The 24,296-nt window shown below is 39.1% G+C and overlaps 1 protein-coding gene across 9 annotated transcripts in view; it reads left to right on the forward strand.

The window, feature by feature from the left end:
- ASB3 (ankyrin repeat and SOCS box containing 3) overlaps positions 1-24,296 on the forward strand; it is a 192,842-nt gene that overhangs the window by 93,464 nt on the left and 75,082 nt on the right. For 5 of the 9 annotated variants that reach the window (XM_031007892.3, XM_019021081.4, XM_055377893.2 and 2 more), the window contains exons 2-3: positions 2,188-2,396; positions 16,872-17,030. In XM_031007892.3, the coding sequence (XP_030863752.1) occupies positions 2,188-2,396; positions 16,872-17,030 (368 nt within the window). Of the gene's footprint in view, positions 1-36; positions 330-2,187; positions 2,413-16,871; positions 17,031-24,296 lie in introns of those variants that run through there. The other 4 variants (XM_055377888.2, XM_063696187.1, XM_055377892.2 and 1 more) reach the window with 3 other exon arrangements.

Here is a 24,296-nt window from a genome sequence, read left to right on the forward strand (position 1 = left end):
CCACTTGGGGCGCAAAGCGCACTGGGAGTTTAGATCCAGAAAGATTTTCCGAGCGGATCTCAGTCAGCTTTATTTTATTTCCTTGATTATGGTGTCAGGAGGCATTGACCTTCGGTGTAGTAAGCAATGGATTCTTTTGCAGCATCCGTAAATCACCCTAACCTACCTTTAGTGCCCGTGTGCAGAAAACTACAATACCCACAATGCTTTTTGGAGCTATTTGGCTCTGAAATTGGAACTGGGCTTATTTCTAACGGGGCCGAGGAAGGAGAAAAGAGCAGGAGTCGTCACTCGTGTCCAGATACGGAGGCGGTGTACCAGCACCGCAGGTAGCAAAGCACCTAGAAACACGTTTGGTTCTGCTTTGGAAATTAGATTTTTGCCTATATAATAGCAGCCAGAGGAATGTAATCCATATTTGATTTTATGTCCTGGAAAAAAAAGTCTTTTGCCTTTCAAATAAAAGCAGAAAGTTTACAATAGAAGTTTATGCGTGTGAAAGAGTAGCTGTCGTTTCAATGGGAATTGTTTATATATTTAAATTTTACACAAATTTATTCATCTTTAGTATTATCATTGGCTTGTTCACAAAAGAGCAGGCAAATGTTCTTAACTTGGGGCCCCTGTAAAGGCTTTGGAAACGAGCTGGGGAACCTGAATTTGTATACAAAATTTGGGGTGTACACTTTTCTAGGGGGAAACTACAGCTTTCATGAGTTTCTCCAAGGGGTCAAGGATCCTAAAATTTTTTGAAGATCTGCTCATTAGAGCTCTTGCTGCAAAATATTGTTTAGGAAATTCGCTTGGACTATCATGGCTGTGTCTCTGTGTGTGAAAACAGAAACCTTACCGAGTGATTGTTCTTTCTTGAAGATTTTTATATCGTGATCTTGAATGCTAAAACACTCAGATTCAAGGGGTATTGTTTGTTTTCTTATAAAGAAATCAGTAGGAAGCTGCTACCAGACAAACAAACAAAAAAAACAAGTCTTTTCCTATTTTCTCTAAGTTGTGGTTTCAAATTGCCTGATATGGTTGCTAACCCTTCTTTTTTGAAAAATTTTGAATATACAGAAAACTCAGATAAAAAGAGTGTAATGACCAATACCTTTCATCTAGATCCAATAATTACCATTTTGCACAGTTGCTTTACTTCGTTATTACTTTATTTATACTTTTAAATGGAAAACATTTGAAGTTGCATGTGTTATGACATTTTACTGCCACATACTCTACATGTGTCTTATAAGAATAAGGACATTCATCCTAGAACAAGTTCCCTAAAAAAAAAAGAATAAGGACATTCTCCTAATAACTGTGATGCCATTATCACATCTAAGAAAATTAACAATAGTTATGTAATCAAATATGTATTCCATATCCAAACTGCTTCATAGAGTCACTAACAAGAAATTGTGTCTTTGAGAGAGTCACATGAGAGCTATACTGGACTCTGACTGGAGGGGAACTTGAAGTGAGCATTGGAGGGAGGTGATGATGTGGGCAAGAACTCTGTTAAGAACTTTCTGGGCTATGTAGGAAAACCGGGCTCATCTCTTTATGGTGTTCTCTGTTGGTTTCAGTATGCTCAGTCAGTGGGTCTATTTGGTCAAGCATAGAGAACCTGAGTGTTTAACCTCTTCTGGAAAGGACAAGCAGGTGCAGGAAGACTAGAATGACACCTATCTTTCACTGCTTTTCTGGCCTCTTTGGGTTTAGTTGTTTCCTATAGAGGGCTATATATTGAGGCTGAGCATTGCTGGTAGTTGAATGGCCATCTCTGCATAATGTAGTGTACACTGGGGATTAAGCAGAGATGCTCTTATTAATGGAGCACCAAAGAGGGTGCTCTTATCAATGGAGCACCAAAGAATGCGTTGTGGTGGGGTATGAACAGGAGCAGAAGCCTACTCCTCAAACATTTCCAGAGGAGGAAAGTTAGAACACTTAAAAGTCCCTTCATGTTTTTAGTGGGAACATTCCAAGGAATTCCAATCTGCCAAACAGAGAAACTTCCTGCTTTAGGCACCAGCAGAGACTGTGGCATGGCAGTCACTCTCTGTATTGTGGGCCCTTCTTCGTCAGTCATGTGAGAGATACTAGACAGGCCCACCGTGATTTGCTGACCTCTAGGAGTGAAGTGTTGTTTTATTGACTATAGTATTATCCTTCTACCTTGTTTTGTAGACTGATCAAACAAATGGATTTTACAGAGGCTTACGCGGACACGTGCTCTACAGTTGGACTTGCTGCCAGGGAAGGCAATGTTAAAGTCTTAAGGAAACTGCTCAAAAAGGGCCGAAGTGTCGATGTTGCTGATAACAGGGGATGGATGCCAATTCATGAAGCAGCTTATCACAACTCTGTAGAATGTTTGCAAATGTTAATTAATGCAGGTAAAGTAAATTCAAGGTATGGAGGCTTTGCCTACAAGCTGGATTAATAAAACATAAAAAAAGTATAATACATAACTTATTAACAGTAGTATTTGTTTCCCTTTCTATAGTCATAAAATAACTGCCTGAATTTATTTATTAAGGATAGTAAGATTGCCTGCCTTGGATTCAATTAGTATGATACTCTAGTTGGACATCTTATACGGAAGTGCCTCTGTCTGGCCTCTTTTTATTGACTGAGCTAGGTGATATGGGAGAAGTAGTCTGCTGTTTGAATTTAAGCATTTGGTAGTTACTGGTCGTGTTTATTCTTTCTTCCTTTACCAAACAGAAAGAGCAATTGTACTGAAATTGAGGATGTGTTTTGATTGAATTAGTCTTTTTCTTTTTAAACACTTTTTAATATTTTTGGGAATTTTTGCAACTACTTAGCATGAGACAAGATGCCTGCCTTCCTGATGCTTTTTCTTGTCAGAGGAAACAGATGACAAATATCTAAATAATTGAACAAGATAATTTAAAAAGATAAAAGTGTTATGAAGAAAATAAAACAAAGTAGAGATAATAAAACCGATGGGATAGAGAAAAATGGTGTGCTACTGCACATCTCTTTACATCTCTGCATTCAGTGACTTCATGCTTGGGATCAGCCATGGTAGGAGTATTTACACCACAGAAACAAGCCAGTACGACAAACCAGTGCTATAAACTGGGCTTTCTTCCCTCTAGACAGCTAGTTATTAAATGTTAACCAGCACACTACTGAGTGAAGGGCATTGACTAAAGGCGAGATTCTGACATTTAGTAGAGAGGGGGTAGGAAGAAAACAAATGGTGACTGAGCATTGCTTTGTGATAGTCATTGTGCCACATGCTCAATTTATCTTCTTTATCTAATATTTATAAAAGTGGTGTTAGAGGCAGTATTATCCTCATTTTATTGGTGAAAAGACCAAGGCTCAGAGAAGTTGACTTGTAAAAGGTTACATAATAAACTAGGGTATTTGATTTGAACCCATTTCTCTGACTCTAAAGCCCTTTTTTTCCTCTCATACCAAGCTTCTAACATTTAATTCAATGAATTTATAGCATTCAGTTAAACTGAGGTTGACTATAATACTCTGCATTGTAACACTCAGAACCAATTTCATTTCATTGATCATGGAAATTCAGACCCTCTTTCCTGCATACTTGTCATCACCAGGTATAGATCCTTAAAATGTAAACTTCTGGGTCCATAGCCCATCAGAACTACTAATTTGTTACCTGCTGGATGGAAAAGGAAATAATCTTTACATTGTTTTTGGTAGTGGTAGGTGTTTTTTTGTTGTTGTTGTTGTTTTGTTTTTTCTTTTTTTTGTCTTAACAGGTAAGAGATGGTAAGGCTAAACTTCCTAAATCATAATGAGGAAATTTGTCATGATTGTTTTTAAAATCACATGTTCAAGTGTCTAGTGTCTATTATAGTTGAGTGTTTGAAGATACTGGAAAAATAGATGTTATTCCTCTAATTTCAAACGCTTAAGATATGTTTTCAGAATCTGTTTGAAGTTAACTATAAAGCTTGAGTTCCCGAACTATTTGTAGTAACAAAGACATGAGTTTGAATATCCTTTTCTAGGCAAAAAGCTCATTTCCAATATACTGTTACATCTCTTCTTCATATCGGAATAGTGTAGTTTATGTTACAGATTTTTTTTCATCTGCTGAGTAAACTTGGGCATGCTTTTGACTAAAGGCATTTGAACTGGCTGTTAAATTCATCTCTACAGTTGTCCCGCCATATCCACAGGGAATTGGTCCCAAAATGTCCACGGACACCAAAATTCATGGATGCTCCTCAAGTTCTGCAGTCTGCCTTGAAGATAGGAAAATGTCCTATACACACATACAAAAAGTCAGCCGACTGTATCTGTGGGTTCCACATCCTACAAATGCTATTATCTTCCATCCCAGTTGGTTGAATCTGCAGGTGCAAAACCCATGGATACAGAAGCCCGACTGTATTTCCTTTTTTTCTGAGACAGAGTCTTGCTCTGTTGCCCAGGTGGGAGTGCAGTGGTGCGACCTCAGCTCACCGTCACCTCCACCTCCCACATTCAAGCGGTTCTCCTGCCTCAGCCTCCCAAGTAGCTGGGACTACAGGTGCACAACACCAATGCCTGGCTAACTGTCTCACTTTGTTGCTGAGGCTGGTCTCAAACCCTTGGCTCAAGTGATCCTCCTGCCTTGGCTTCCCAAAGTGCTGGGATTACAGGTGTGGTGCACCACACCTGCTGTCTTTTATTATATCATTTTCCTACCTCCCTGAGGTTTATCTAATATTAATACACTGTCAGAGATTCCTAAAAGATAATTAGTGCACCCAAATAAGAAGGTATGTAGGCCTACACAAATAAAATGGAAATATCTAAAATGGTTAGAAGAGTTTTGCTTCACTGTCTCTTCAATTTAGATTTGGAATCCATTCTGAGTACCATACATGGTCTTCTGACTCAAGTTGGAGAAGAGCATTCAAGTGTGGTGTAGATTACGTAGAAGTTTAATATGCATACATATTTTTGTATTCCTTATGTATCTCATTTTAGTTTTCTGTTTAACATATTAGCACAGATAACAAATTTGCTTGTCTTCTCTCCTGTATTGGAGGTTGGGTGTAATGGGTGTTGAGATTTTATGAAGCTTGTCATCCTGGAGGGCAGTAATGATCTTCACTGACAATTAATGCCATTCAATAATAAGTCATTTGCTGACTAAAAGTCACTTAAAAATCTTATAATTATTAAGCATATAGCTAAAAAATACTTTTATTTGGCGAATAAATGATCTAGCTCATAGTATTTTTTATTAGTTCATGTTAAATAAGAAAATACGCACTAATACTGGGCACAGTAACAGATGCAGAAGTTCCTTAGACAAATAAATCATTGTAGCATAGTGATTAAGAGTTACGGTCAGATGGACCTGAATTCTAGTGACTCTACCATTTTATTGGTGTGACTTTGGACAGGTGTTTTAACCTCTAAGTGGTTTAGTTTTTTCATCTGTTAGATAGAAATATTCCATTGTTCCAGCTCAGGCCAGAAACTCTGGGCCATCATTAATTCGTTTCTTTTTCTCATATTTCTCATCTAGTCAGTCAGCAAATTTGTGTATGTGTATGTCTATATTTGTGTGTATGTATACACACACACACACACACACACACAGTTAGATCACTTCTCACTACCATTAATACCTTGTCTGCGTTGCTATAATAGCATCTTAACAGATCTTCTCTATCTGCCATTGCTCCTTCTGCATCCTATGACAGACCACCCTCAATATATTAGAGGGATCATTTTAAAATGCAACAGACCAAGTCACTCTTCTGCTCTCTTGAGTGAAAACACTTTTGCGTAGTATTTCATGGTAGAGATGTAATGTAATTTATGTAACCATTCTTCTATTGATAGATATTTTGTTTGTTTCCTAAAATTTTGCTGTGATAACTAGTGATTCAGTGAACATCCTTATGTATATATCTTTGTCTACATGGTTAACCATTTCTGTAGGATGGAGTTTTAGAAGTGCAATTACTGTTTGATAAGTTAGAGTTTCCTGGAGAAATAGAACCAATAGAATATATATAGATAGACAAGAGGGGATTTACTATGGGAATTGGCTAATATAATTATGGGAGCTGAGAAGTCCCATCATATGCTCTCTGTAAGATGGAGAACCAGGGAAGCTGGTGGTGTAACTCACCCTAAGTGTGAAGGCCTGAGAACCAGGGGAAGTGATAGTGTAACTTTCAGTCTAAGGCCAAAGGACTGAGAACTGGGGTGTGGGAGGCCACTGGTATAAGTCCTGGAGTTTGAAGGCCTGAGGATCAGGATCTCCAGTATCCAAGGGCAGGAGAAGATGCATGTCCTAGTTCAAGAGAGAATGAATTCTCCTTCTGCCTTTTTTTTTTTTCATTTGCAGGATTAATAGAGTGAAACAGAGCCCCCATACAACGGGAGGGGACCCAAAGGGGGTTGCCACTCCCTGCTCGAATGCCTGAGTTTATATCCTGATCATTGTCCCTCCCTCTGTGCTCTCCCTGCTCGAATGCCTGAGTTTATATCCTGATCATTGTCCCTCCCTCTGTGCTCTCAGGCGATATATGATTTGACTATTTCTTTACCTCGTGCTGTAGCCTAATTTGTATTTTAGTGAGCCCTCTTTACTACCTAATTGGTCAGGTGTGAGCTGAGTTACAAGCCCCGTGTTTAAAGGTAGGTGCGGTCACCTTTCCCAGCTAGGCTTAGGAATTCTTAGTCGGCCTAGGAAATCCAGCTAGTCCTGTCTCTCAGTCCCACCTCTCAACAGTAAAACCCAAGTGCTGTTGGGGAGGTTGGCCGACGACTGCTCTTAAGTGCTTCCTGCTGTATTGGGGCATAGTAGGGGTCGTGCAGTTTAGATTTCCTCAGGAGGAGTGCCTTCAATGTCATTAACATCGGAGCATGGGCTAGCAAGCTGTTCCAGGGGTCCACGGTAGATCTTAGTCATGGACTGCATCTGGGGTTCCATTTGAAGAACGATTTGTAGTTTTACAGCTTTGATTCTGGAAGAGACAAACTTAACAAGGAGGTTAAAGATACAGGGATTGAAATGTAGGCCTGAAGTGCCAGGGATTATTTCTTCGGCACACTTCACAGGCCCTGACTATCTGCTTGATAGTTTTGAAAAGGCCTGGTCCAGTAAATAATGATTTGGCCATCTGATGGGTGCTATCAATGCCTAAGTGAAAGGTCTAGTGAAGGGTTTTAAGTAATTTCCATTGGTTAGCTGCAGGCAAAAGTATTTTTCCTTCTTCAGTGGCTAGCCATCCTGAGGGGAGGAAGCTATGTACTCTTGAGGTTCCCCATTCTATTTCTTCTGCTGAGTACCGGGCCTTGGTTTCCTGAGGGGATTACCCCATACTAGGGGTCCTTCTGTAAGCATTTCTAATGGAGGGTCCTACCTGGCAACTCTTTTGGCTTCAATATCCGCCTGGCGGTTCCCTTCTACTTCTTTTCGTTTCTTTCTGGTGACCCTGGCATTGTAAAACTGCCACCTCTTTAGGTTTCTGTAGAGCCAAAAATAATCTCCTAATGTCTTCCTGATGTTTGATAGGTATTCCCTCGGAAGTTAGGAATTCCCTTCCTCTCCATATTGTTGCATGGGCATGGAGAGCTAGGTAAGCATACTTAGAGTCTGTATATATATTTACCCTTTTTCCTTCTCCTAATTCTAGTGTATAACGGCCCCTGCTTTTCCTAGGATGTCTCTCCCTAACAAAGGAGTGGGGCTTTCAGGCATAATTAGAAAGGCATGTGAAAAGAGTAAAGTTTGCCAGTCACAACTTAGTGGCTGGGAGAAGTATATAGTGACTGCCTGTCCTAGGATCCCCTCAGATAGTGACAGATCTGGAGGAGAGTTGTCCGGGACAGGAGAGTAAGACTGAGACAGCCGCGCCAGTGTCCAGGAGACAGTTAACCTCCTGGCCCTCAATGATCAAGCATACCCGGGGCTCTGTGAGGGTGATGGCATGGGCTGGTGCTTGCCCCGGACACCCTCAGTCCTGCTGCTGTATCATCTAGTTAGTGGCTTCTGACTCAGAGGACCTTCGTCCCCTGGGGCAGTGGGCCTTCCAGTGATTCCCTTGACATAAGGGGCATGGACGAGGGGGCGGCTTATTTCTATTTGGACAATCTTTTTTAAAGTGTCCTTGTAAACCATACTGGAAGCAATCCTTGTTAGGCATTCGATTTGCCCAGCCTTTCCCTGTTCCAGAGCCTTCAAAGTCCATTCGCCTGAAGACCATGACTAAAGTGGTGGCCTTTTTCTTATCCCGTTTATCCCGTTCTGCCTGCTCCTCCTGATCTCTATTATAAAAAACCGAGGTTGCCAAGTTCAGTAGGGTTTCTAAGTTTTGCTCCGGGCCTAAGGCGGACTTTTGAAGTTTTGTTCTAATGTCTGCAGCTGACTGAGTGATAAACTTATCCTTTAAGATTAGTTGGCCCTCAATAGAGTCACGCGACAGAGAGGTATGCTTTCTCAAAGCCTCCCTTAGTGTCTCCAGAAAGGCGGTAGGATTTTTCTTCCTTTCCCTGTGTTATAGTGGACATCATTGAATAATTCATAGTCTTCTTCCTAGTTTTCCTTAGCCTTCTTGCACTTAAGTTAGCAAATGTCTGCGGCACCAATCTCCATGTTCTGATTCTGCGTCCCAGTGAGGGTCTACACTGGGAACTGCCTGCTGGCCTGTGGGGAATTGTTCTCTTTCCTCTGTTGTCATCCTATCATTGACCTGACTGAGATACCAGAGATTGCCAAACTCTCGGGCTGCAGTTATGGTGGCACTTCTCTCTTTTGTGGTTAGTGTCTGATCCAGCAGTAACATTATATCTCTCTATGTCAGATAAAAGCATTCTTCTAACCCTTGTAAAACATCAATATAGCCATCAGGGTTATCTGAGAATTTACCTAGGTCTATTTTAATTTGCTTCAAGTCTGACAGGGAAAAAGGTACATACACTCTGGGCTGAATTCTCCAGAATACATCTTAGGGGCGTTTTTGCCTTGGGGGGAATGTGTCCCATCTGAAAAAAGAACATAGGGATGCCAGCACCTCTAGTCATTTTCCAATGAGCATTATCCCTAGAGCGTCCTCTGTGGTACTAGTGCTTATTCCTTTCCAGGGTGTGTAACTACCCATAGACCTCTGCTTATCGGATTAGTTACACTCACCAATGTAGCAGTCCTGCACCCCTTTTCCCACCTTTCTTGACCACAAAGAAAGGGGTCCGGGCTGCTGGATTCTAGTGGTCCTTTACCAGCATGTCCAACATTGCCTTTGCGCTCAAGGGTGAGTTCTAGAGCTGGGCTGGGTTCCTGAGTATTTTATAACAACCCAGCTGCCCCATCAAGATGCGTTCCCATAAACAACAGTTCTTATGCAAATTCTTTTCAGAGAGGGTGTAGGTAACCTTTTGAGTTAGGATTGAGGTAGAGTTTTTGCCCACTAGGGCCTTTGTCCTTTTACCTTGTAGGAATACGCCCTAATTATCGATCTTAAACTTTTTGTTGCCCCGGATTAAGTCCTTGCCGGTACGAAATTTGAGAGTTGGATCCTGTTTATCCTATGTGCCTTTTTCTGTGGGTTACTGGGTTAAGGATTTTTGATAGGAAGGCTATGTGTTGTCAGTGGTCTCAGTGTTTTCAGGCTACGCCCTTGTTTACAGTGACAACAAGGTAGTATTGGAGTGTTATAGGGTCACAGAGAAGACCTTCAATTATCAATTATAAGTTTTAAATTTACCCTGGCTTTTAAAGGAATAGGGCGCACTGTTTTTTCTTTACTACTTCTATCTCTCTTTTTCTCTCTCTCCCTCTCTTTTCTCTCTCTCTCTGTCTCTTCTCTCCTTGAGTTATTTAATTCGCTTTCATCCTGATCTATTATGTTGTCATAGACCCAGTTCCAGTTGTTAAAGTACTGGGTCATGAGTTTCAAGGCCCTGGCCAAGGAGCCAAGGCTTGGAGATTGTATTGCAGAGGGATAAGCTGGGTAGAAATCAGGGGAGGAGAGCATCTTACACGATGGGAGAGCAATCTCCTAGCCATTTACAAACTTGGGGCCCTTGCAAGGGTGGTGGGGAATGGGTCCCACATAACTGCCCATGTTGAGAGCTGTATATCTAAACTGGGACACCAGGGACAAGATTCCCTGGGTTCATAGCCTAGATGCCTAAGGACACAGCATAGAACTTCCTTAGATCCCTTTGGAGATACAACTTGCTCTAATACTTGGGAGAGGAAATGAAGTCTGAACCATTAGTACCTAGGAGTCAGGGATCGGAGGAAGTAGATTCAGAAGTAAGGAGAATTTTGGGCTACACTTTCAAGAAAGTCATGGTCGGGACCCAGGAGGTATGGGTCAGAAAGAAAGGTAGGGGTGCGTGCATGGGCGACTGTTGAGTAGAGACTTTGGCTGCGCCATGATCTCAACCAGCTAACGCCGGGAGTTCGGGACGACAGCTTTCTGCCTCTAGTCGGCCCTCAGCCTCCCCAGGAAAATTGAAAGCAGAAGCTGGTTCCAGGCAGACCAACGCTCCCAACCCAGAAGGGTTGGACGTTGTTAGAAAGCCCTTTCCTAGATAGCCTCACACCTGAGTCTTAAGTCTGGCTTCCACACTAATTATTTTTAACTGGCTGACAGGTGCTCAGTATTTTCCTCCAATTCTAAGGAAGGATAGGACAGAATAGCAAGCGAAAGTGGTCGAATATTACTCACCACTTTTGAGGTCCCTTCGTGGTCACCAAAATGTTACCCGGGGGTCCTTGTTCTTAGAGCTCCTAAGATGGTGGTAGGCTGCTTCCAAGATGGTGGCAAGCCTCTTGTTCTCTGACCTCGGGTTCCTGACCTCACGGATTCCAAAGAATGGAATCTTGGGTCATGCGGTGAGTGTTACAGCTCTGTTCAGCTTGATTAGGATGAACCCCAGGCACTTAGCCTTTGCAGGAACAATGGTGAGCCTCTAGCCCGACTGGGAGTGGCAATGGGCGCCGCCTTGCTGGATCAGAAGTGCAGTGGACACCCTGCCAGATCGGAGGGGTAGAAGTCAACAGCGGGTCTGCGACGACGGCAATCAGCAGTGGTGGACGGTGAGTGAAAGCTCAGTTTGAACTGGAACAAACACGGACCAGAGAGTGTGCAGTTGCAAGATTTAATAGAGTGAAAACAGAGCTCCCATACAATGGGTGGGGACTGAGAGGGGATTGCCCGCCTTTTTTCTCTTTTAGGTCCTTGAAGGATTACATGATGCCCGCCCACATTGGTGAGGGCAGGTCTTGTTTATTCAGTCTGCTGATTCAGATGGTAATGTCTTCCTGAAACATCTTCATGGATATACCCAGAAATGTTTTAGCAGCTATCTGGGCATCCCTTAACCCAGTCAAGTTGACATGTAAAATTAACCATCACCATGCCAAGTTAAAATATTGATAGATACTGCTAAATTGTATGCTATGTTAATCAGGATTCTTTCAGTACTGAGCGAAAGAAACCTAGTTCAAACTAGCTTAAGCAAAGAAAGGGAATATAGTAGCTCAAGTAAATGTAAATCTGAGTGATGGGTCTCTTCAGAGACTGCTGGATTCTACTATTAGAATGATGTCATTAGACAGGCAGGATTTCCCTTTGGAAGTTCTAGACTTACCTTATTTTTATTTTTTTAATTAAAAAAATTTTTTTAAAGAGATGGGGTCTTATTCTGTTGCTCAAGCTGGAGTACAGTGGTATGATCATGGCTCATTGCAGCCTCCAACTCTTGGGCTCAAGTGATCCTCCCATCTCAGTCTCTGGAATAACTGGGACCGCAGACATATGCCATCACATCAGGCTAATTTTTTTATTTTCTATATTTTGTAGAGGTGGGGGGGTCTTACTATTTTATCCAGGTTGGTCTCAAAACTCCTGGCCTCAAGTGATACTCCTTCCTTGGCCTCCCAAAGTGCTGGGATTACAGGCATGAGCCACTGCATTAGGCCTTGCCTTATCTTTAAAGAGCTCTTTATGTATTCTGGATATTAATCCTTCGGTGTTATATGTGTTTCGGGTATTTTCTCGTCACTTTTCTTAACAGTGTCTACTTTCTTTGTAATGCCTTTCAACTTCTTCCTCTTCACTGACTTCTTCCATGCATCTTGTGTGCATTATGAAGTCTCTGCTGAGGGTTATCTGAGAAGTTTGCACATAATACAATTCCTTGCATTGTGGAAATTATTTTATATATAACCTTTTCTTATAATACCTAAATAAAACATAGATGATATAAATTGTGTAAATGGTGTGGCGATATAATCTTGACATTTATTACACTTGTGATTGGCACATAGTAAATTTGTCATCAAATTCTGGCTCAGCTGTTGAGAAATATTCTGGTCTTAATACTTAACCTGTCTCCTCTACTGAAAACCTTGTGGTTTTACTTTCCCTGTTAGAGTTTGCAGAAAACAAAAATAACGGTCTATCACCCATCACTACCACTTTTATAGGAAGTAATAGACAAGTTTATTATTCATAAGTAAAAAGACACTTTGTGTCAGTAAACATAGGGTGTGGTTTCATTGGCAGTGTTTGGGCCAACTCTTGTCATTGCTACACAGGCGTCAGTAGCTGGCATTGGTTCAGCTGAGGTGGCTCTAATTCTCCAAGTATTCCCAGGAAATAACTCACAAGTTGTGAAAGACCTTAAGTGCTCCTTGTGTTTGTCCATTAAGAATGTCTTTAATACCCACACCATTTAAAGTTGCAATAAGTAGTTGAGAAGGAGAAGCCACTTTGCCTTCCTTTGAGGGTAAAGAGAGATTAAAGCATTAAAAACAGTGAATAGGATGAGCCATTTCTTTTTCAAGAAGCACCCCTGTAGAGAAGGGAAGAGAGTGAGAAGGTGGTGGTTGATGGTCCAGTACAAGGTAGATAAGATCCCTTTGCTAAAACTCATGTATCAGTTTAAGGAAAGCAGTTTATCTTTGGAACTTTCAAAACTAATTTATAGTGGGTGGTGAAAATTTTCTTAAAATGATACTTTGGAGACTTTACCAAATGTGTAACAACTTTGACAGTACTTAAATTGCATATCTATCTGCATTTGTATTTTACAAAAATTCAGACTATATACCTAATTCTATTGAACCCTATTGAGAGTTGGTCCAGCTAATTTATTCTTGTTTCACTGTTATGGAACCTGAGCTTCAGAGAGGTTTAAGTAATTGGCCCGAAGTGTAACCCATATTATTTCTAGCAGAGTCAAAGTTGCAGCCTAAATCCAACTTCAAATGTTATCTTCCTGGTCCAGTGATTTTAAAGTTAGCTTAATATCTTTTTTTCTATAGGTAAAATATTTCAAGATCTCAAGTTAGTAGTAAATTGACTTCAGTATTTCTCACCTGTGTGAGAAGTGCCTTTTATTTTCTTTACTTCATAGATAATCACACAGGAGATTTTATTTCCTTTTCCCAAGATGAGTGTGTGTGCAAGTCACTAAGGGTGGCTTGCACTCCAGAAGTGGGAATTAAACTCTACTTCCTTGATGGAGTAGTCTTTACATAAATTATTTGGAATTCTTCTACATCGGAGATTTATCTCTTCTCTCCCATTAATTTATATATTTAGTCATTTATATCTGCATGAACTCATTGTTACTTATTTTATACCTGTACTTTAGGTTACAATCCAATACAATGTAATTTATTTTGTTGCTCATATTGTTTTGGTCATAGGATACCCTTTCAGAGTGGCTCCTGTTGTCTCTTTTGCATGCCCCCATTGTTTGTTTTTTGAGCACGTTTTACTTTTTGGACCTACAGTATGCTCCGACTCTTTGTATGTTTCCCACCTCAGCCTTAGAATCAGCCATTTTCATAAGAGTGCTGGTTTCTTTTACAGGAGAATGATAGTGAAAACCAAGATGTAAGGCCAGGCATGGTGGCTTACGCCTGTAATCTCAGCACTTTGGGAGGCCAAGTCGGGCAGATCACCTGAGGCCAGGAGTTTGAGACCAGCCTGGCCAACATGGCAAAAACACGTCTCTACTAAAAAAAAAATACAAAAAATTACCCAGGTGTGGTGGTGCACCTGTAATCCCAGCTACTCGGGAGGCTGAAGCAGGAGAATCTCTTGAACCTGGGAGGTGGAGGTTGCAGTGAGCTGAGATCGTGCCACTGCACTCCATCCTGGGCAACACTGTCTCAAAAAAAAAAAAACAGAAAGAAAGAGAGAAAACCAAGATCTGAGGACTGGGTGTGCTTGTTGCTACTGGACTGTCATTGATTTTAAGCCCTTTCAGCAGACAGATCTAGAACATATATTTATATATTATAACCCATGTATATATATATCTATAGTTGTTTCCGTGTCTAGCCATCTGTATCTTTATTAAGCTAAACATGAATTCATACTGATGTCTGGACTCTACTCCAGAACACATGGTTCATTCTAGCCTTCCCTCTTTCCTTATATGTAACCTTCCTCTCCAACAGTAAGAAACCTGGCCCCGAGATCTGCCATCTGTTTATTTATTTGTTTGTTCTTCGTATTCATGTAGAGTGGTTTCAGAATTGTTAATCTCTACTCCTAGGAACAACTTTACCAACTAGACCATAGTGTTTATATGCAGTTCTTTTTGTCTTTAGTCTTACAGTTTTCAGTCATAGCATCATTTATCAAAGTTATGTAGACCAGTGTCTTTTTTCTCTATCTCTCAGTGTGGTTATGACATACATTTGCAATCCAATTAGATTCTTTTGTCACAGTCTGCATTCTATCCTAGGATCACCCTTCCTTTTACCTCCTGGTTGATTTTTTTTTTTTAAGTTGCGTACATTAAGGTTCACTCTTTCTGCTGTAAGGCATAATATTTAAATGGTCAGGATTAAACTTTATGCCTTTTTTTTCTTTGTAAGTGGAGGAGAACATCTTTTCTACTTTACAAGAGAAAGTTCCTTGGCTTCTGTAATGTAGCACCGGTCTAGGTCTCCGACCTTTTAGTGACCATCTTTCTTAGTCTCTTACTGCTTCTGTTGATTCCTTTCCCTGATGGGTACCTTTCTTTCTGCATTTGTACCAGGAGCACATTACTTTACTTTTTCTAACTTTAAGACATGGTTTAATATATAGTAAGTCTAGGCATGCTTCAATGCTTGTGTTGTTCATTTTTCTAAATTGTTACTCTTACCTGCCCTACTGATAGAGAGAGGAGACAGCCAAATGCTGCCCAGGTCATTGTGCACTGGGGGCTTGCCTAAACATGCCCATGGGGGTGAAAAATTCCATGCCTTAACACGTGCACAGAAAGGGAAATAAATCAATGTGGAGTGGCTCAGAATAAGGGGCTGCCTGTGCACTGAAAGAATGGGGTGAAGCCACTGGGAATTCTTACCTTATGCAGTGGCGAGGAGCCTGGCCTCTTCAGCTCATGTGTGGTGGTCTGGTATTCAATCTGTGGGGTGGGAACCTGTTGGCAGGACCCCCTTTTTTAGCTGAGAGCTTTCTTTTAATAAATTCTGCTCTCCTAACCTTTCAGTGTGTCCACGTGCCTGATCTGTCCTGGTGGTGACACAAGAACCTGGATTTTAGCTGAACTAAGGAGCAAAAAATCCTGCATCACTACCCTAGACTTATCAACTTGAGTTACTTTATCAAGTATAAAACAAGCAAATAGCTCTAATGGCATTTTTATTAGAACTGTATTAAATTTATTAATTATTTTGGGAAGAATCAGCATCTTTATAATATTGAAATTTCCCATTTAGGAGCCAATCTACTGATGTCAATTATCTATATATGTCTTTGTGTTCCTAGGTTTTCATGTCATTTGTATTCACAAAACTGTCAGGTTAATACATGAAATAAGGGTCATGTCTGACTAATCTCCGACTAATCTCAATAAACTACTTTGAATAAGAGTCAACTTCTGACTAATCTCTGAAACCCTATTTCTGTGATATGTCCTTTTAAAATATGACTACTCTATCTTGCCCTTTAGTTGTGCATCTGTGAAGTTTGAGACTATTTTCTTTGAATATATGTACTTAGAAGCTGTTACTGGGATATCATGGCTTAATCTACTTGTTTCATCAGTGAGTTACAATGACAAGAATTACTTAAAATAGATAACTAGTTAGGAGCATTTGTTTCAATTCTGACACTTCAAGAAAATGTTTTTTTTTTTTTTTTATTTTCTGTTTAGTTTATTCCAGCTCTCAGAAATGTCTTCACCCTTCACTTTAGAGCCCATCTTTCTATAATGGGCATAGAATTTTATTGTGTAAATATTATTTGTATAATTTGAGTGTTACCAGAACCTTGACGTTTTCATGACAAATACATTTCAGAAACTTTAACTCATAAATTCCTTATTATATGTCACTGGTTGTGTTAGAGTGCATTTTATTCTTTTAGAACTGCAGTTTTCATTAACTATTAAACCATAGTCTTAAGTTAGAAAAGGAGTATTTAAAACTGCCTCATGGTATTAGTTGAGTACAAGGAAGTAATGCTAAGAGATCAGACCATTTCCCTTATAGAAATTTTAAAAAAAAATTAAAATTGATGAATATTTCGGTAAATTCTGTTTAAGCAAGTCTTTAGTGCTGCATCCTCCTCAAATTATTGCTTTTGTTACCTTTCAATTTCTGCCACTCCTCTTCCCTTATTCACCAAAAATTAGAGAAGAGAAAATGGGAGCGAGTGGACAGGATTTGTGTATTAAGAATACCAAAGAGCTGTTCACAGTGGGATCTCTGTAGAACTTTTTCTTGATTTTCTAGAGTTTTAAATGGTGAAACCTGTCATTTATACATTACTTATATCTTAATAGTTCACTAAATTCCTCTTGGAATCTTTGCTTTTAAAAACCGGGAAATAGAAGTAATACCTTCTAGTTGATGGGCTTTGATTCTTCCACAGATTCATCTGAAAACTACATTAAGATGAAGACCTTTGAAGGTTTCTGTGCTTTGCATCTCGCTGCAAGTCAAGGACATTGGAAAATTGTACAGATTCTTTTAGAAGCTGGGGCAGATCCTAATGCAACTACTTTAGAAGAAACGACACCATTGTTTTTAGGTAAGTATGCTATTTGTGGTGCAGATGCAATTTTTCATCATTATTTTTTTTTGTTAAACTAAGCTTAATTTTTCCTTCAGCTGTTGTGCTTATAGTATGTTCTTTTGGCAACTATTATACCACTACTTCTTTGATTTTTGAAACTGAAAAGATATTTTTAAAGGTTTTGCTCTTGTTTTCTATTCTTGGGTGGTAGCTTCTGGGACTTTGTTTATTTAAAGTTGCAAAATCTGTTTTGAATTGTAGGCACCATCATTGTTCTCAGTGTAGTTCTGAAGACCAGGTATCACTTAAATTGTAGCAGTAGTTGCAAGGTTACCTGTGAATGCTTTATATTTGCTTTTGCCTTTTCTTAACATTAAAAAATTAAGAAGCTTTTATGGAAGAAATCACCAGCTAATACTTTAATGCCAGTTAATGTGTTGCCTGTATGGATCACTGGTCAGATCTCTTCCGTTACAGACTGTTTTTTAATTCCTTAAGGACGACAGCCAAATTCTAAATGGCTTTCTTCCAATAACTGTCTTTTTTCTTCTTTTCCTCCTTTTTTCTATTCGATTCTATTTGTCTTCAGGGACATTGTGTCCCATAAAGTTTAGTGGAACATGAGAAAATTGAGTCAATGAAGCGTTTGGAATAGAATCAGTGCATCTGGACTATAGTTTTGGTTTTGTCACATGTAATTTGTATATTTATTTATTTACTATGTGTTTCAGTATCCTCACTTATAAAATGAGAGCAATAGTACCTATCTAGTCTTTGTTATTGGGCTGAGAATGAAATGAGTTGTCTGTGAAAGTACTTTTTTTCCTTGTGGACTTAAAAATATTACTTAAATTTATGTACTTTAGTAAAATTCATTCTTTTTAATAAAACAGTTCTGTGAGTTTTGATGTATTCATAAAATTCTGTAATGACAACAATCAAGATATAGAACCATTCCATCACTCCTCAAAATTCCATCATGCTGCCAATTTTTAATCAATATTTTCTTCCCTCCCCCCCCAGCTCCACCCCGACAGTGACTGATCTGTTCATATATATGAATTAATATACACCATATAGCCTTTGAGACTGGCTTCCTTTAGCTGTCATGATACTTTTGAGATTCATCCATATTGTTGCATGTATCAATAATCCATTTCTTTTTGTTGGCTGAATCGTATTCTATTAAATAGATGTGATTAAATAGATGGGATACAGTTTATCCATTTATCAGTTGGATATTTGAGTTGTTTGCAGTGTTTAGTGGTTACGACTAAATCTACTATAAACATTTGCAGACAGGTTTTGTATCAATATAAGTTTTTATTTCTCTTGGGTTAATACTTAGGATTGGTATGACATATGGTAAATATATGTTTAACTTTGGAAAACAAGTTGGAAGTTTTTTTCTACTGGTTTGCATTTCCTTCAGTAATGTTTGAGACTTTTAGTTGCCCCATATCCTTGCCAACATTTGCTATTGCCAGCTTTTTCTTTTTCTCCCTTATATCTTAGTAATTCTAATGGAGGTTTAGTAGTATCTCACTGTGGTTTTTATTTGCATTTTCCTAATTGCCAATGATGTTGAGCATCTATTCATATGATTATTTTCCATCTTTCCTTTTTTCCTCATTACTTTTGTATTTAGACATTTTGTTTTGAAATAATTTCAGACTTATGGAAATAGTCAATAACAGTACAAAGGGTTCCTCATATACTTTTCACCCAGATTTTCTTCTTTTGCCAGGTTTGTCATTTAATTTCCTTCTTTGTATTTTTTTTAATCCTTGTGAGATTAAGTTGTAGACATCACGCCCCTTTAGTTCTACTTTAGTGTGAACTCCTAAAAGCAATAAAATTCTGACTACCATATGATGATCATAATCTTATCAGGAAGTTAACATGGATAGAATAGTATTATTTAGTCTACAGCCCTCATTCAGTTTTTTCGTGAATGTCTTGTATAGCAACAGAAAAAAAGATTTTGGTCCATGATGAATCCAAGATCACTTGTTATATTTAGTTGTTATGTCTCTTTGGCTTCCTTTAATTTGGAACAGTTTTTTAGTCTTTTATGATTTTAACTTTTTTAAGAGTTCAGGTCATTGATTTTGTATAATATCCTTCGATTTGGGTTTGTCTGATGTTTCTTCTTGATAAGGTTCAGGGTTTGTGTTTCTGGCAGGAATACCACAGAAATGCCATGGTATCTTAGTGCATCTTACCAGGAATAATATGACACATTGCTAGTAATGTTAATTTATGAAAGTACTTTGAATATGCGAAAAGTATTATACACATTTCATGGAAGCTTTGGTTTAATGTAGCTTGGGTTTCCTAGAGGAGTGATTGCTTTTTTATATTAAGTTTCTTTTTTCCCCTGCACCTGCATTTAACCTACTTTGGATATTCTGTACAACTACAGAGGAAGCATTTATTGAGGCTCAGCTATATGCAATCTCCATTCTAGTTGCTTTCCTCAAGAAATCGTCTACGTGGAGGAGTAAAAAAGGTGATTTTACAAGTTTGAGATTTTAAAAGGGAGAATAATTAGTCACCCTTGAATGACAGAAGACTTCATGTGCAGAGTGCTGTATTAACAGTAACAATAACATTTATTAAGCAGAGTGTATACTAAGCCTTGTGTGGGTGTTTTACATGAAGCAGATAATTGGATCTTCACTGTGATTCTGAGACATGTACTATTATTATTCCCACTTTTACAGGTGAGGAAACTTTAAAAAGACTGGATTTAGGAAGAGAAGAGCTATCTTTGAATCTTGATCTTGCTGTTGTCTGTGTTTTGGGTAGAAAACTGATTCAGTGAACTATTAAAAACATGTTTATTGACAAAAGGTTTCCTAATCACATACATTTGCGAAACACTGTGTGCTGTATCCCCCAGTGTAGAAAAACATGAAGACATTACATATGTGACTTATTGTGCCCACCCTGTCTGAAGTATCCACTGATCTCTTTATGCATTCTCTTTTAGTGTCTTCATCACTGACTCCAGTTAATTATTACTCCCTTGTTTATTTACTGCCCCCTTCACTAGAAAGAATGTTCCATTAAGGCAGGGATTTTATTCATCTTGTTCACTGTTGTAACTCCCAAACTCAGTTTAGTGCCTGGTATATGGTAGGTGTTCAGTAAATTATTTGTTAAATAAAAGAATGAAGGATTCTGAGAAGACCTCTCTTTAAACAACATTTGTTTATCGCGGAGCTTTGAAACGTATTTGACTGTACTGTTCTTTCAGTCTCGTTGTCCAGCCTGGAGTGCAATGGCACAATCTCGGCTCACTGCAACCTCTGCCTCCCGGGTTCAAGTGTTTCTCCTGCCTCAGCCTCCCAAGTAGCTGGGATTACAAGCCCCCGCCACCACGCCTGGCTAATTTTTATATTTTTAGTAGAGATGGGGTTTCACCATGTTGGCCAGGCTAATCTGGAACTCCTGACCTCAGGCGATCTGCCTGCCTCAGCCTCTGTAAGTGCTGGGATTACAGGCATGAGCCACTGTGCCCAGCTGTATTCTTTTTATGGAACATTTAGGAATACCTCCAGGAACATTGATATTCCATGGGACTATTTGAGAAATGCTGTTCTGGCCACATAGTTTACAGTTTCAAATTATTATTATTATTATTAGAGTCCCATTTATGAAATTCAGTATTGTGCCTACTTTTATTAGTATTTGGAGAAAATTAGAGATGCATAGTTTTTAGGGGTTTATATTTCAACATGTAGTTAACTTGTACTTTTTTATGTTAATGAAGCAAGGGATGGGAGATAATTCAAACCAGTAAATAACTTTAAATCACTTATTTTTAGTAGTAGGATTTATTTTGTTTCTGTGGCAGTGAATTTACCATTTTGTAAATGGTAAATTTGTATTGACTAAGAAATAAATCTTTTGTATTGACTAATACGAAATACTGTGCCTGGCCAATATAGTGTTTAAAAAAAGGAAAGTAGAGCCTTAGTGTTTGTAAAAACATAATGTGGAAGGGCCAGGTGTGGTAGCTCACACTTGTAATCTCAGCACTTTGGGAGGCCGAGGCGGGCGGATCACCTGAGGTCAGGGGTTCGAGACCAGCCTGGCTAACATGGTGAAACCTCGTTTCTACTAAAAATACAAAAAATTAGCTGGGTGTGGTGGCACATGCCTGTAATCTGAGCTACTTGGGAGGCTGAGGCCGGAGAATCACTTGAATCCGGGAGGGCGGACATTGCAGTGAGCTGAGATTGCGTCATTGCACTCCAGCTTGAACAACAATAACTCTGTGTCAAAAAAAAAAAACAAAACAAAAAAAAGAAAAACAGTGTGTGGAAGAATGGGCATGTATACAACGGTGTTGTGTGTGCAAAAAAAAGGAATGGACATATAACTCTTTAGTTAGATAATATGGGTGTCAGTGTCTTCTCTGCATCATGAATAATAGGACAAACTTTAGCACTCTGCCTCGCTCACCTTTACCTTTTTTTATTTTTTGACGTAGGGTCTTGCTCTTTTGCCGAGGCTGGAGTGCAGTGGCAAAATCATAGCTCACTACAGCCTCAAACTATTGGGCTCAAGTTATCCTCCTGCCTCAGCCTCTTGAGTAGCTGGGACCACAAGCACTGCCACCACACCCAGCTAATTTTTTTTTAATGTTTAATTTTTGTAGATTTGGGGTCTTGCTATGTTGCCCAGGCTCGTCTTCAAGCGATCCTCCTCCCTTAGTTTCCCAAAGTGCTAGGATTACAGGCATGAGCCACTGCACTTGGACAATCTTTTTATCTTTTAAATAACCATATAGTGATTCCTGCTTCAGTCTATAATGGAAGAGTTTTAAAATTAAAACAAAATCCAAAATACTTCAAGGTTTGTATCAAACTACAAATAATTTCTAGATGAGGAAGAGTAGCTGGACTAGTTGGACTTAAAGTGAGAAAGGAAGGTTAACCTGTCTAGAATAGCTTCCTTTCCCATCTGTAGAGTTATCTTCCAAAACTGAAAATTTGGAATATGTTGTTTGAGGTATTTTGTTTCTCTCCCTCAAGGGAAACTATACTCTATTACATGTTGTAGGACCTGTCCTGATGGCCCAGTTAGCTCTAGCTTATTGCTAGAGGCTATAGAATATAAACCCAGAGAATCTAGGGGTAGAAAGTGAATATGGAACTATGGAAATCTCCCAGGTGACTGGAAAAGTTGTTGACATGAGAGGTGTGTTGGATCTGATTATGATTGAACATAAAGCTAAATGGAGGGACTCTGGAAAGTCGACTGCTCCACTGTTTGTAATGGGACTATCTTTCTTACACAGAGCTCACCAACATTTTAATAAAGATGAGCTTTAAAAGGGAACTCTTCAACTTAATGGCAGTAGGAATCAAAATGAGAAAACCTCACGAGAAAGGGGAAATTCAGGGAACATCTCATCTTTCTACATGAATATTGTCCTTCCAGAACATCTTTTTGCTAGCACACAGGTTAGAGTTTATTTTTTAACAAGGAGTCTTGCTGCCTTATTTCTTTTCTCTACCCTTGTCTTGTCCTTCCCCTGCTCTCTTTCCTTTCCCCTTGCTCCATATACACATAATAAATATTCTAAGGGTAGGTAAAACTGCTTTGGAAATAAAGATATTCTTATTGATAGCTATAATAAATTCTAAGTGAAAAATCCAGCTAATATTTAGGAGATAGATTTCCTTTTTATTATATTTAGAAAACATTGCTAAATTGGAGGCTCAAATCCAAACCAGTGTGATTTCATAGGACACTCCATGGGAACTGCATGGCATGCGCTTTTGGCTTTTGATGGATGGTTTTTCATTTTTTGTTTTTCTGAGTTTGCTTATTCTGTGTAATATTTAATAAGAACAGAATGTTTTATAAATAGTGTTGGGTGAGGCTGCCTATTTCAATATTTAACTGTAAAATGTGTCGTACTTCAGCTCACATAGCATATGCTTTAACTTGACTCTGCTGACATATTCTAAAATTGAACAAACCACCATGTGATTCACTTTTCATTAGTGTCTTCATGGATAAGTGATCATTCATAAGGCTATTTTTTGATGTGCTATGAATTTTGTGGTTTCACATTCATATCTCTTAATATATATTATGTTAATAAAACTTTGCTTTGGAGGTTTTTTTTAGATTTTTCAACTGGAAGATTAATCTTCAGGGATTGTCATGTAAGCATTTTTACTTGAGGACATATTCTTTAAAATACGGGTTTGAGTTTTCTTAGATTAAAAGTATGGAGTTTACTAAAAGTTACATTTAAAAAGTGTTAATTTCATGTTCTGGTTTTACTTTTGTTTGTTTTTTTAATTTTATGGTTCTTGATACAACTTTATATTATACCTATGTTTTATTTTTTTTAATTTTTTTATTTATTTTTTTGAGATGGAGTCTCGCTCTGTCTGCCCAGGCTGGAGTGCAGTGGCACGATCTCGGCTCACTGCAAGCTCTGCGTCCCGGGTTCATGCCATTCTCCTGCCTCAGCCTCTCAAGTAGCTGGGACTACAGGCGCCTGTGACCACACCTGGCTAATTTTTTTTTTTTTTGTATTTTTAGTAGAGATGAGGTTTCACCGTGTTAGCCAGGATGGTCTAGATCTCCTGACCTCGCAATCCACCTGCCTCGGCCTCCCAAAGTGCTGGGATTACAGGCGTGAGCCACTGCGCCCAGCCACCTTTCTATGTTTTAACACAATGTCTTTTAATTACTTTTTTTTTTTTTTTGAGACAGAGTCTCACTCTGTGACCCAGGCTGGAGTGCAGTGGTGCGATCTCCGCCCACTGCAACTTCCACCTCCAGGGTTCAAGGGATTCTTGTGCCTCAGCCTCCCGAGTAGCTGAGCTTACAGGTGCCTGCCACCATGCCAGGCTAATTTTTGTACATTTAGTGGCGATGAGGTTTCACCATGTTGGCCAGGCTGGTCTCAAAATCCTGACCTGAAGTGATCCGCCTGCCTCGGCCTCCCGAAGAACTGGGATTACAGGAGTGAGGCACTGCACCTGGCTTTTAATTCCTTAATGTAAGCAATTATGAAACTAGGATATTTATTATCTTTCTGGTTTTACCTTCGTATAATTAAATGTATTTATATAATGTGTTATTTTATTAGTCACATTTGATTAATAGATTTAAACCTCCAGCTTTTAAAGATGAGGAAATCAGTATCCTTATATTGTTCTTACATAACTCTCTTTCTCCCCCCACTTTTCCAACTTTTGTCAGTTATATTTGCATTGTTAGTGGGAATAACATTTTGCATTTTGT

Source organism: Gorilla gorilla, chromosome 12 (assembly GCF_029281585.2).
Source record: "Gorilla gorilla gorilla isolate KB3781 chromosome 12, NHGRI_mGorGor1-v2.1_pri, whole genome shotgun sequence".
Taxonomy (NCBI): domain Eukaryota; kingdom Metazoa; phylum Chordata; class Mammalia; order Primates; family Hominidae; genus Gorilla; species Gorilla gorilla.